The sequence below is a fragment of the Xenopus laevis genome, chromosome 1S (genome assembly GCF_017654675.1).
Source record: "Xenopus laevis strain J_2021 chromosome 1S, Xenopus_laevis_v10.1, whole genome shotgun sequence".
Taxonomy (NCBI): domain Eukaryota; kingdom Metazoa; phylum Chordata; class Amphibia; order Anura; family Pipidae; genus Xenopus; species Xenopus laevis.
Window position 1 is genome coordinate 160241372 of NC_054372.1, and position 12751 is coordinate 160254122.

Here is a 12751-nt window from a genome sequence, read left to right on the forward strand (position 1 = left end):
ACTTTTGAAAATGAAACAATCAACACTAGGTTTCTGCACACAGCTTATAAGAAGATAGCTCTCTGACAGTGTGCTTTAATTCTGCCTAATTTTGTATATAATTATTTTGAAATGTCTGAATTCTAAATGTCAATTGCTTTCAGCCTCCCAGCGGAATTCTCTTGGGCGAAAAGGTAGAGGTGATTTCATTTATGTCTGTTTATATATGATTCTCTTGAGTTTCCTTTGTGTGGTGGGTCTTTCTTTGGTTGTAATTTTTCATTCTGTTGGAGAAAAATAAAAATGACTGCCAGTGTCATTGAATAAAGTACAGGTATGGAATCCATTATCTATTAGAATGCTTGGAACTTGCATATTGTTTAGGAGTTTTCCATATTTGGGATCAGTTAAAAAATGTTTAAACTTAAAAAAAAAAACAAAAGGATTGTTTTGCCACCAATGTGGATTCATGCAGTTTACAACTTGGGTATGATCGAAGTAGAAGGTACTGTTTATTATTACAGAAAAAAATTATTTGGCAAAATGAAATGTGTGAGATAGCCTTCCCATAATTCTGAGCTTTCTGGATATTTGATGTATGGATAAGAGATTCCGTACCTGTCATCTTTTAATAAGCAATGATTATTTGGGAAGATGGGCTAGTTCTTTTTTTTGGGGATTTGTTCTCTTCAGTGATTTTTTTTTTACATCTTTGTGAACACCTAGGGGGTTATTTATTAAAACTTTTTCTCACTTTAATTAAAAATCGCTGTGCAAAAATGTTGCTAAAAAATAAAGCATCAATCCGAAAAATCCACTTTTTAGAGTTGTCACCCGAAAAATTTGAATAATTCAGATTATCAAACAAAAACCAGTACAAACAGCCCGGAACTTTTGAGAACCTTGAAGGCATAAAGCATGTTTCAAAGGTAAAAGGGACAATCTGCCATTCATTTTGCATGATTTTGAAAGGTTTTAGCTGGAGTATTATTGGATTAAAATTGTTAGCAGCTTCGGGGTATAATAAATCTTGAAAAATTTGGGTTTTAGCAAATAACCCCTTAGTCTTGCATTTGGGTGTTTTCCTTTGGTTCTTGCTCACTTTGGCCTCGTTACAGTGAAATATTGGCCTCTACCTGGGTAAGGCTTTCACTGCTGCACTTTATTTACTGCTTGGATTTTTTTAAGCAATGACTGCCAACAGTCGGCGAAATGCATTTACCGGTATAGACTCGGTCTACCCATTTGACGTCAGAGTTAATGGCCATCCAATTCCTTTTGTGTACATAGTCATTCGTTTTAATGCACACATTATTTTTAGCTGAACAGCTCACTGTCCTCGATAAGTGTTCAGTAGCAATAACTTGCTCCTTAGTAAACCAAGAGATCACTCTGCGTATAACATGCAGTTTTGGTCAGTGCTATACTTTTAGATCAAGAGAGCTGCTGTAAATGCTCTCTTGATTGCTTGTAACCACATGAAAAAAGCATAAGAAAATCTCTGCCTATAACAGGCACTTGCTGTGACAGGTGGTTTTTTTTTGAGAAGCTTGCTTTGGGATTCCTGATCAGGACTTACCTGCTGCTGCTAGTTGCCGTAGGAGTTTTTCATTGGAAAGCAGAAGCAGAAACAGGTGATTAAGTAACCCTACAAATGAGAGTATGGCAATGTTGTATTGTCTTGTGTGCCATAATCTGTAAGAAGCTGTGACTCTCTCCATAAAGGAGGCAATAGCCGTTAGTTAGTGGGCTCAGGCTGAAGGACAATTTGGAGAGATTTTTGGTGAATGCTTATTGTCTGTCAATAACGATGTTAAACGGACAGTTAAAACTTTGTTATGAAAACCTCTGCTTTAATGCCATATGGAAAACAACATGACTTCCGGATGGACAGACTCCCTGTGACAGGGCGAGGGTTGCCATGTCGGTTAAATTATGCTAGATGTGGGTTGGAGAAGAAGAGTTGATGGTAACTATGGTACTTTCCCTTTAGTTAATCTTCCCATACATTCTCAGATTTGGTTGGGTTGTTTAGAAGATTTCAGCTTTACTGTTTGGGGAACTTCTTTTCCTAGAAAAAGTAGTTAAGCACAGGGATTATTGCCAGAAGGACAAGACAAGCAGCTAGTAATGTGAACAATACTACAAATGGGAAAGCCATGTAAGACTTCTCCTAATGTTATAGATTTAAAGGGAATGTAAAGCCAAAAAAATATTTTTGCTTTCTTTAATGAAAAAGAAACCTATCTTCAATATACTTTAATTAAAAAATGTGTACCATTTTTATAAGAAACCTGACTGTATGCATTGAAATTCTCCCTTCATTTACTGCTGTGGATAGGAATGGTCAGACGGTCCCTAACTGCTGAGCAGGGAAACAATCATACTTATGAACAGCAGGGGGAGCCCCCGCCTTACTTACCAGCCATGCAGAACTCAAGCAGCTTTGTTTATGACTATCCCTAAGCAGCCCAGACCACACTGAGCATGTTCACAGTCTTAGTCTTGCAAAGATGTTTAACAAAGTTACAAGATGGTGACCCCCTGTAGCCAACTTTGAAAGCATAAATTATTTGTTTGATTAGATTTGTGGTGCAGTAAGTTCATGTTTATATTTAGTCTACAAAATACAGCATTTCTAGCCTTATTCTATTTTAGACTTTACATGCCCTTTAATGTTTGTTTTTAGCAAAATTTCATGTATTGTATGTGTTGCACATAATCAGGTACTCGTCCAATATCTATATACATTTATTGTACTTTTTACTATATGATGCACTGCAAATTTTGCAAACTAAAGGGATGCCAGACATGCTCAATCACACCAATAGTGCTGCATTGCCTCACAATGTTCATAGAGTTGTCAGAATCAAAAGTTTGCAAAGTTTATTTAACATAATTGGTGCCTTGGCTTTGCTCTCTGTTTGGGCTGTGCTTGCAGTATTCTTTGCTAAAGGCAAAAGTGGCACAGTGCATACTGATTCCAAGTTACAGGTACCTACTATCCAGAATGCTTGGGACCAGGGATAAAAATAGCATTTTATTTTAGATGCTATGCATCTCAAATAAACTGAAATACTCATTTCACTATTTTGCTCTCCAGTGGATTGTTTGCGCTTTCCAGAGAAGGGGTCTTTTTGCATCTCCATACTTTGAAAAAATGAGTTAAACATTACATAAATCCAATAGAATTGTCTCCAATAAGGATTAATTATATCTTCGTTTTGGATCAAGTACAAGGTATTGTTATTACAGAGAAAGAGAAATGATTCTCAAAATTTGAATTATTTCTTTAAAACAGAGTCTACAGAAGATGACATTTCTGTAATTCAAAGCTTTCTGGATAACTGGTTTCCAGATAACTGATCCTATACCTGTAGTTAAAAACAAGTTTCTTCTTAACAGAATGTACATTTTGTCTCTGAACTGTCCCACTATGTCCTGGCTCTGTCATGATACATTTTAAAGGGACCCTGTCATGATTTTTATGGTGTTGTTTTTATTTCTAAATTACACAGTTTACACTGCAAATAATTCACTCTACTGTATAAAATTTCATTCCTGAACCAGCAAGTGTATTTTTTTATTTTTTTTTTAAGTACCATAATAATATTGGTGCAGGCAGCCATCTTAGGTTATTTTACCTGGTCATGTGCTTTCAGAAAGAGCCAGCACTTTAGGATGCAATTGCTTTCTGGCTGTTGTTTCTCCTACTCAATGTGACTGTGTCGCAGCGGGATCTGGATTTCACTATTGAGTGCTGTTATATCTACCAGGGAGCTGTTACCTTGTGTTAGGGAGCTACTATCTGGTTACCTTCAGATCACAAGTCACTGGGGTCAGCTGGGAAACTGAGATGTCTAGCCACCTGTCAGATTTAAAAATTAAATATAAAAAAAAATATTTTTGCTCTTTTGAGGAACGAATTTCAGTGCAGAATTCTGCTGTAGCAGCACTATTAAGTGATGCATTTTGAAAAAAAAAAATGTTTTTCTGTGACAGTATCCCTTAAGGATAGAAGGTATTGAGGGGCTGAGACATGTCTCAGTTCTCTTGGAAGCTGAGAACTCAGACAGTTCTCTTGGAAGCTGACGTGTTGCTGAATGTTCAGCAATTCAGTGGTCCCATGCCTACGGGTCAGATTAAATTTATAAGTAAGTCTTATAGTGGATGAATTCTGTTCTGCAAGCTAAAATATTGTATTATGCCTTCTTAGACCACACACCTGGGTTTTCAGCACATTCCAAAATAGAGAGGCCCTGACAGGCTGGATATGCAGTGCTGCACTTTTTTTGTAAATATTTTGGCACAGTGTATGATTTGATTTTTCTGCATTGTGTATTTAGTTCTAACTGGTTTTCTGGTAGACCCTTTGCGTAGTTGTGAGGTTACAATGTATCCATAGACTAAAAAGCATATGCCATGCAAGTCTATGGCCGTCATTTCTGCGGCGAAACAAGGCCAAGGACATCCCTAGTGTAGACTCTATCAACCAGCAACAGAACAGTAACTTTTCTCAGAGGAGATGTTGCCCGTGGTAAAGTCTATCCTACCTTGCAACAAAAAAAGGCTCCAAATATGCCTTTCCTTTTACTTAAATGTAGATTAGTGCATGTAAAACAATTTACAGCTTAATCGCTGAAAAAACATGGAATACTGTAATTTGCTTTTTTAAGCGTTATTGGATTTTCAGTCCTGGGGAACTTCTGTCAAATCAGCTATCTCTCACTGAGTCTGCAAATGTATTTTAAAATATCTATATTGCCCAACCATCTCACTTTTTGTTTCCACCGTTATACTCCATTACCAGTATTTCAGATTCATTGCCATCTCTTCATGATCTAACCTATAGTTTGACATGATGGTCTTGTCTGTACCAAAGAGACCAGTACAAGAGCTGTTTGTTTTGGCAGTGGCAAACCGAGTATTGGGTGTCTGCGTGCTGAGATGTTAGAGATGGAAATCTTTAAACCAAAACTTAAGTCATCTTTACACCTTTTGCAACTTGTTTTTAAGCTTTCAAACCTATGTATTTTATCTTCTCTTTCTTTTAAGGACATGCATGCTACAGACCTTTGGTTTGCATATTTGTGGCCTTTCGATCCCATTTATGTGGCCTTTCGATTTTGTGGTATTTTTAAGGCTTTTTGAGAAACCTACAATAGATGTAGACCCCAAAATAGGTTGAGTATCACTATTTTACCTGATCTGTAATATGAATTCCTATGAATTGGTTTAGCATATAGGAGTAAAGACTTTTTAGCAGTTATTTAGAAAGTTGTCACAAATAAATCTTTTATAGCAGTTAAACCTTCCTGGGTTCCACACAAGTCTGTTTAGGTTATCCCTTAGTGTTCTGAACAAAGCTCCCAGCAGGTTGTCATGAGTTGTCTTCTACAGCAAAGGCAATGGATTTGAGCTTCCTACTGGCTAAAGTTGGGTGAGCTCAGTTTTTTTGCTGATGTCAGTGTCTTACATTTATTTGGATAACAGATGATTTCATTTTTGCTATTTAATCTCATTGTGCTTATTGTTTCTTTTATTATAATACTGGGCATAAACTTACATTTTATTTGAACATTTTCTAGGCTCCAAGCGTAATTCATTGACTCCTAAGATCACAACCATAGCATGCCCAGGATGTTTGCACGATGTAGATCTTGGAGAACGTGGGATCAATGGCCTTTTTCGTAACGTTACTTTGGAAACTATTGTGGAACGTTACAGACAAGCAGCCCGAGCAGCTACTGCCATCATGTGTGACTATTGCAAACCTCCAGCTCAGGAATCTACCAAAACATGCATGGATTGCAGTGCTAGCTTCTGCAATGAGTGCTTTAAAATCAACCATCCATGGGGCACCATCAAAGCTCAGCATGAATATGTTGGACCATCAAATCAATTTAGGCCAAAGGTAGGTTATTTTGAATTAAACTTCAACTTTATGGGTTGGTAAGTCTATTTCAGTCTGCTCTAACAGTAATTTCTTTAATAAACTCCTCTCTGATTTGTTTCATTTCAATAACAACAATAGATGTCTGAAGTGACCAGACTGGTTCATGCATTCAGATTAAAAAATAGACATTGCTTCATTTGCTTGTAGTCAAGACTTGCAGGCTATGTGGACAGCAATATGAGTAATTGTAATGTTCAGCATTTTATTTTTACCTTGGTTGGACTTTCTATAGATGGTCATTTCCCCAATAATTCATATTTGCATATTTAAATAGAATTTAATTCAGATCCAGTACCCGGCCTTAGGGACATCTGCTAGTATACCGTATGAGTAAAATCTATTGCTTGATCTCGCCTGCTTCTGCCTGTAGTCACCTTCTCCCTGCCTGCTCTCCGCCTACCACTTTACTTTTTTTTTTTTTTTTGGTGGGGCCGTGATGAGAGAGAATTTTTTTCTTTGGGTTGATAATATAGGAGGCCCATTCATCAAAGGTTGAATTTCGAATTCATGTGATTTTTTTTTTTTTTAAATTCAAATATACTCAAAATTCGACTGGGAGGTTGTTTAAGAAAAAATTTGATCGCATTCGATTTGTACAAACCGATTTTTTTTCTCAGAATAAAAACTCGAATGTCAGGAAGGCTATTAACATCTCCAAATGGCTCAACGCACACCTCTTGCCATTTACTTCTACATGAACTCGGCAGGTTTTCGGTGGCAAATATTCGAATTGGGACTGTTTTCATGGTCGAGGTGTGATACATCTGACAGTCGAACTTACATTCAAAGGGGGGATTAAATTGTGTGACATTTGACACCAAAAAAAAAATTTTAATTTGATTTTGAATTTACTATTCGACCCTTAATAAATCTGCCCTTAGGTGTATATGTACAGTAGGACCTCCCTAGTAAATACCATAAATCAATATATCCAAGAATGCAGGTATTACATAACAATTAATGTCTAATTTATGTTAAATGCTAATTTTCCTTCATACCTACATGAAAAAGGGCGGCGTGAAAAACTGAAAGTGTTTCAAAGTATTTAAAATATAATGTGCTGCTGCCCTGCACTGGTAAAACATTTTGTGTTTGCTTTAGATACACTGCTATAGTTTAAACAAATCTGTTGTATAGCCATGGGGGCTGCCATTCAAGCTGACAAAAAGAAGAAAAGGCACAGGATACACAGCAGATTACCGATAAAACACTAACACAACTATACAGCAACTTGTTAATATAAACTATAGTAGTCTTTCTGAAGCAAATTTACAGCTTATACCAGTGCATTGTAACAGTATATTAAATCTTTATTACTTTAAAAAAGCACATTCATTTTTTGGTGTTACTGTTTCTTTAATCACGCGGCCGGAAATCACCTCTGCAGCGAGAGGTTATTAGACTACAGCAGATCATAATTTATAGATTGTCCGGCTACCAGTCACAATTCACTTTCAGTTGAAGTTGGTGCAAAGAAAATGCAGTAACCTCATTTTAATTATTACCCATGCAGTTTTAGTAAATCCTGCCTGTAGAAAGGCTTTTGTGTTTAAATGACAGATACGTGACAAGCTTGTATATGTGCAAGATTACTATCCAAAACCACTTGCTCTTTTTTAGCCCAGATATAACTGGAATTCAGTGTTCCTCTGGAATTTTCCAAGCAATATACAAAACTACTTGCATGGGGCTAGTCCAGTGGTAACTTTAGCAATGCAGTGTGCAACCTCTGTATGTGGGGGGAGTGTATGCAGAGAATTACTATTGCTACTATTAGCTGTTTTCACTAATTGTTTCTACTTATACTCTCTTTATATGTGCCAGCATTAATTCCTTATGGGGAAGACGCTGTGCTACAGTAAATTCCTGTTTCAGAATGTTGCTGGCAAAAACTTCTAATTTTAGAATCTTCTCCGTAATGGCTGCAGAAATGAGTGATAGAATAATGTCCTGCACCATATATGGCTTTCCAGCAGTACGTGTATGTAGTGATCCGAGCTGGAAGCTACCAGAGCCTCACTGAAATGTTAATATTCATTGTTTATCAGATAAAAAATCATTGCAGCTGAGTAGTAAATTGAGATGGCTGTTATTTCTGTAAAACACTCTTGAGAGGAAACGGGCAAAAAAGTTTTTCAGCAACAGGCATAGAGGGCCCTCTAGAGCACAAACTATGAAAAAAATACTGTTGTTGCATAATTTTATTTTTGTTCCCTTTCAGTATTATGCAGCTGTGGTGCTTTTCACAGTTACAACAGCGGTTTTATTTATAAATATATTTATTGTCCATTTCTGGTGCTAACAAGAATGTCTATTTCCTAGCATACTGTGTGGAGAGCACAACAATATGGCAGCAGGCTGCACTGTCTAGACATAGTTCTCACTACACCACTGGGCAGCTCCCAGTGTCAGCCCCATCCCAAATTAGACCTCTGGTATTTAAAGAAGGATTAATATTAGGGCTTTCTGTAGTTCTGTTCATCATTAGTATGTTGTTGTGTTTTGGGTATAAAGGTGGCCATACACGGGCCGATAAAAGCTGCCGACAGACCGTGTCGGCAGCTTATTGACCCGTGTATGGGGCCCCCGATGGGCTTCACCAATCCGATCTTGATCGGATGGGACGAAAAATCCCGTCGGATCGCGGGCGCATCTGTTCGTTGATGCGATCCGACCCCCATTTCCCATTCGTTATGATCCGATCGTTGGTCCCTAGGGCCCGCAATCGGATCAGCTCGATTGCTGGATCATATATATTATTTATATATATATATATATATATGTATACAAAGGCTTAGGCACACACTGCTTAAACAATTACCTAGGTGCTGTACAGAAGAATTGTATATTCGATCCCTCTGGGGATCGAAACGTCGATCTAATAAACAAGCATTTTTGAAGAAAAATCCTGGTGTGCGTCAGCATTTTGGAGCGTATATATATATATATATATATATATATATATATATATATATATATATATATATATATATATATATATATATATATATATATATATATATATATATATATATATATATATATATATATATATATATATATATATATAGTCTACCCCCACGGCCTGATTTATTCTGTTCAGAATCTCATGGGGTAATTCTAACCAAATTGCTTCCATTTCTAGGTCCTAATGTGCCCAGAACACGAAATGGAGAAAGTAAACATGTACTGTGAAATCTGTCGGAGGCCTGTTTGCCACTTGTGTAAACTGGGAGGAGCACACGCAAACCACAAAGTCACTACAATGAGCACTGCTTATAAAACACTGAAGGTAAGCTACTTTTCCCTCTTTGCAAATGCTCTAGTGCCACATGGGAGCTGAAATCTGGCTGCTGAAATACTCTGTCCGAAAATCAGCCCCTACACGGGCAGTAGCCAACTCTTCTGTTTGCATCCAGATCCATTGTGTCAGCTCTGGTGTGAACACTGTTGAACACTGAACAAAAATGCAAAGTCTTGTGTTTTTTCTCCGAAATCAGCAGTGTCTGTTGAGCTAATTTTTTTGTCAGGTTTCACCGTGAAAAAGACACCCAAAGACTCCAATGGGTGAAAACAATTTGTCGCCCACAATTTGTCAATGCATTTTTTCACGTTTCGCTAATTTTCATTGAATGGGTCAGATTTGCCCATCACTACATAACAGTTCTGGATATGAATGGTGGTTTAGCCTAAATGTATAGTTCAGGTTTGGTGCATCTATAATGCTAATTATGATAAAGCTTTGATAATACTTTTGTTTACTCTGTTCAGTAGAAGATAATGAGAAGCAGGAGCCTTCCCAACTAGTGTGTTCATGGGCAATTTATTGGAGGTAGTTAGATTTATTGGTGAATTTTTGAATGTACCAGAAACAAGAAGGCAATATACACTGCACAGTAGATATTAAGATTACTTTTGCATAGATTATCCCCCTGCATATAGGATGACTTCTTATCTGTGCACTGGTAATATTATTTCAAGAACCAAAAATGGAGCAGTTTAGCTCAAGATGTAACAAAAAAACACGAGTTTTTATGCCTTTTTCATCTGCCTTGTGTTAAACAACGGGGCATACTTCCCGTTTAATTGAAACATTTCTGTAGTTTGTCATTTTTTAACATAATTGCAATTTAAAGCACTATTTGTGTATGCCTTTATGTTCTCTGGTAGAATTCATTTCTCCAGATCTGACCAGAAGCCTTCTGCTACATTGTTTCAGGAGTCAGAACTAGATGTGCAGAGACTAAAAACAGCCAGCCAGTTACTTCTTTCAATAGTAATTGCTTTTACAAACAAACTGCAAAACCACTGAACGTTTCTAGTATATTGCAAACTTGCTTAATAATACCTTAGACTTCATTAAAACACAACAGTTTTTGGTGGGGAGATCCCCTTTCATTTACTCAGTTCAATAATTTTTATATTAAAGAGTAATGACTGTTAAAAGTTTGTGCTTCATGTTTAACATTTACTACTTACAGGAGAAACTTACAAAAGGCATCAGTTATCTTATTAGCAAGGAAAGCCAAGTAAAGGATCAAATATCTGAACTGGAGACACTGATAGAACAAACAGAGGTAATACTTGTGCAAGTCTTGATGTCTGCTTGGTGGCGGGACTGCAACTTTATGTCATTGGCAGTGTTTCTAGAAACAAAGTTTTTTTTTTGTTTTTTTTATTGCAGAAAAATTAGGATTGCTTGCCTAAAATGGACTCTATGGGAAATTTCCTGTAATTCAGCACTTTCTATATACAGGTATTGGACCTGTTATACGGAAATCTGATATCCAGAAAGCTCTGAATTGTGGAAAGGCCGTTTCCCATAGACTCCGTTTAAATCCAAATAATCCAAAGATTTTTTGATTTCCCTTTTCTCTGTAAGAATAAAACCGTGCCTTATATGGTATCTCATTAAGATACATTTAGGGGCATATTTATCAAGGGTGGAATTTGAAAAATTTCAAAATTCAAATTCAAAAAGACCAACTGAAATTGAGTCCGTTTTTTTTGGGCCGAGTAGGTAAATTTTCGATCGAATAGGTCAATATTCAGCCGAATTTGAATCTTATGAATCTAAGTAATATCGCATTCGATCGAGTTCAAATTGAAGTTTTTCCCAAAGTCCACCAATTGACTCCAAATAGGTTCTAGGAAGGCTAAAACAGCAACTCGGCAGGTTTTAAATGGCGAATGTGGTCCAATTTTTAAAGAGACAGCACATGATAAATTTCGATATTCAAATTTTTTTGAAATTCAAATCGAATTTGGACTATTCCCTAGTCAAAGTACACAAAAATAGCTCAAAATTCAAAGTTTTTGAATTTGAAAATTCACCTTGACTTTTGATAAATCTGCCCCATAATATTTATTGTATGCAGAACAATCATATTGGGTTTAATTAATGCTTGAATGATTTATGGAAAGCTCCTGGATAACAGATCATGTACTTGTTTTGGGTTTTTGGATAAGAGATTCCATACCTGTACTATGTTTGGCAAATTCTTCCCCATCAGATAAGCATTCTAAATAGCATGGAACATAGAGTAAGGGCTATGAAAATAATAAATGTTATAACTTTTTGTGTGTTGTTTTGACTTGTAGAGTAATGGAGAAAGAGCAAAAGAGGATGCAACCTGCAACTTTGAGAAGCTGTATAATGTCCTAGAAGAACGGAAAACTTTTGTTGTGAGGTCTATAGAAAACTCAAAGGCATTGCGCTTAGAAAAACTCAAAAACCAGGTGGAGGAGTACCAGGGACTCCTAGAAAATAATGGGCTTGTTGGTTATGCTCAGGAAGTGTTAAAGGAAACGGATCATTCTTGCTTTGTTCAGATTGCTAAACAATTGCAAACAAGGTAAAAATTGTGGGCTAAAGGATGAGCGAATAATAGTACTGGCTTAGTAAAATGGTCTTATTGAAATGTAATGCTCTTTCTAAAGGACTGCTCTGCAGACATTGTTGTATAAATATCTGTATTTTAAATTAATTATAACCTTGTCCCGAATGTCAAACATGAACATTTTTACATGTTCATGTGTTTATCTCGAATACCATCAATATTCATAGACATGGGTGAGCTTCTGTGGGTTTATTGGCAAATGGTCTTTATTTTTCCTATTACTTGTGGGATTTGAGTTATTAGATTTTTGTTCAGTAGGCCTCCAGCTTGCAATTTTAGCAATCTGGTTGCTAGGGTCCAATTTCCCAAGTAACCATGCATTGATTTGAATAAGAGACGGGAACATGAATAGACGAGGGCCTGAATAGAGAAATAAGTAATAACAAGTAGCAATAACAATACATAGTAGCCTTACTGAGAATTTGTTTTTTTAGATGGGGTCAGTGACCCCCATTTAAAAGCTGGAGAGAGTCAGAAAAAGAAGGCAAATAATTAAACTATAAAAAAATAATGATGGCTATTTGAAAAGTTGCTTAAAATTGGCCATTCTATAACATACTATCAGTTAAATGTAAACCACCCCTTTAATATTCAGGCTAAATACTGTTTCATTGTAATTTGATTTTAATTTTATAGCCAGTTGACTGCCATGATGACTATTGTTTCCTGTACCATCTAATAAACACAATAAACACATTTTATATATATATATATATATATATATATATATATATATATATATATTTTTTCGCAAAACTGGAGCACTCATGTACGTCAAAACAGCTGCCTAGGTGCGGTATTCAAAAATTATGTAAACCAATTATTGTACAAAAAACCGCACACTCAGGTCTTCTCAAAGGTGAAAAAAAACATTTATTACGACGTTTCGTACTGAAGCCTCCACTTTGAGAAGACC

The 12751-nt window shown here is 36.4% G+C and overlaps 1 protein-coding gene across 8 annotated transcripts in view; it reads left to right on the forward strand.

The window, feature by feature from the left end:
• Positions 1 to 12751, forward strand: part of trim36.S (tripartite motif containing 36 S homeolog) — a 51067-nt gene that overhangs the window by 32968 nt on the left and 5348 nt on the right. For 3 of the 8 annotated variants that reach the window (XM_041580437.1, XM_041580434.1, XM_018244307.2), the window contains exons 3-7: positions 144 to 179; positions 5568 to 5893; positions 9081 to 9227; positions 10417 to 10512; positions 11537 to 11790. In XM_041580437.1, the coding sequence (XP_041436371.1) occupies positions 144 to 179; positions 5568 to 5893; positions 9081 to 9227; positions 10417 to 10512; positions 11537 to 11790 (859 nt within the window). The remainder of the gene's footprint in view (positions 1 to 143; positions 180 to 5567; positions 5894 to 9080; positions 9228 to 10416; positions 10513 to 11536; positions 11791 to 12751) is intronic. The other 5 variants (XM_041580436.1, XM_018244309.2, XM_018244310.2 and 2 more) reach the window with 2 other exon arrangements.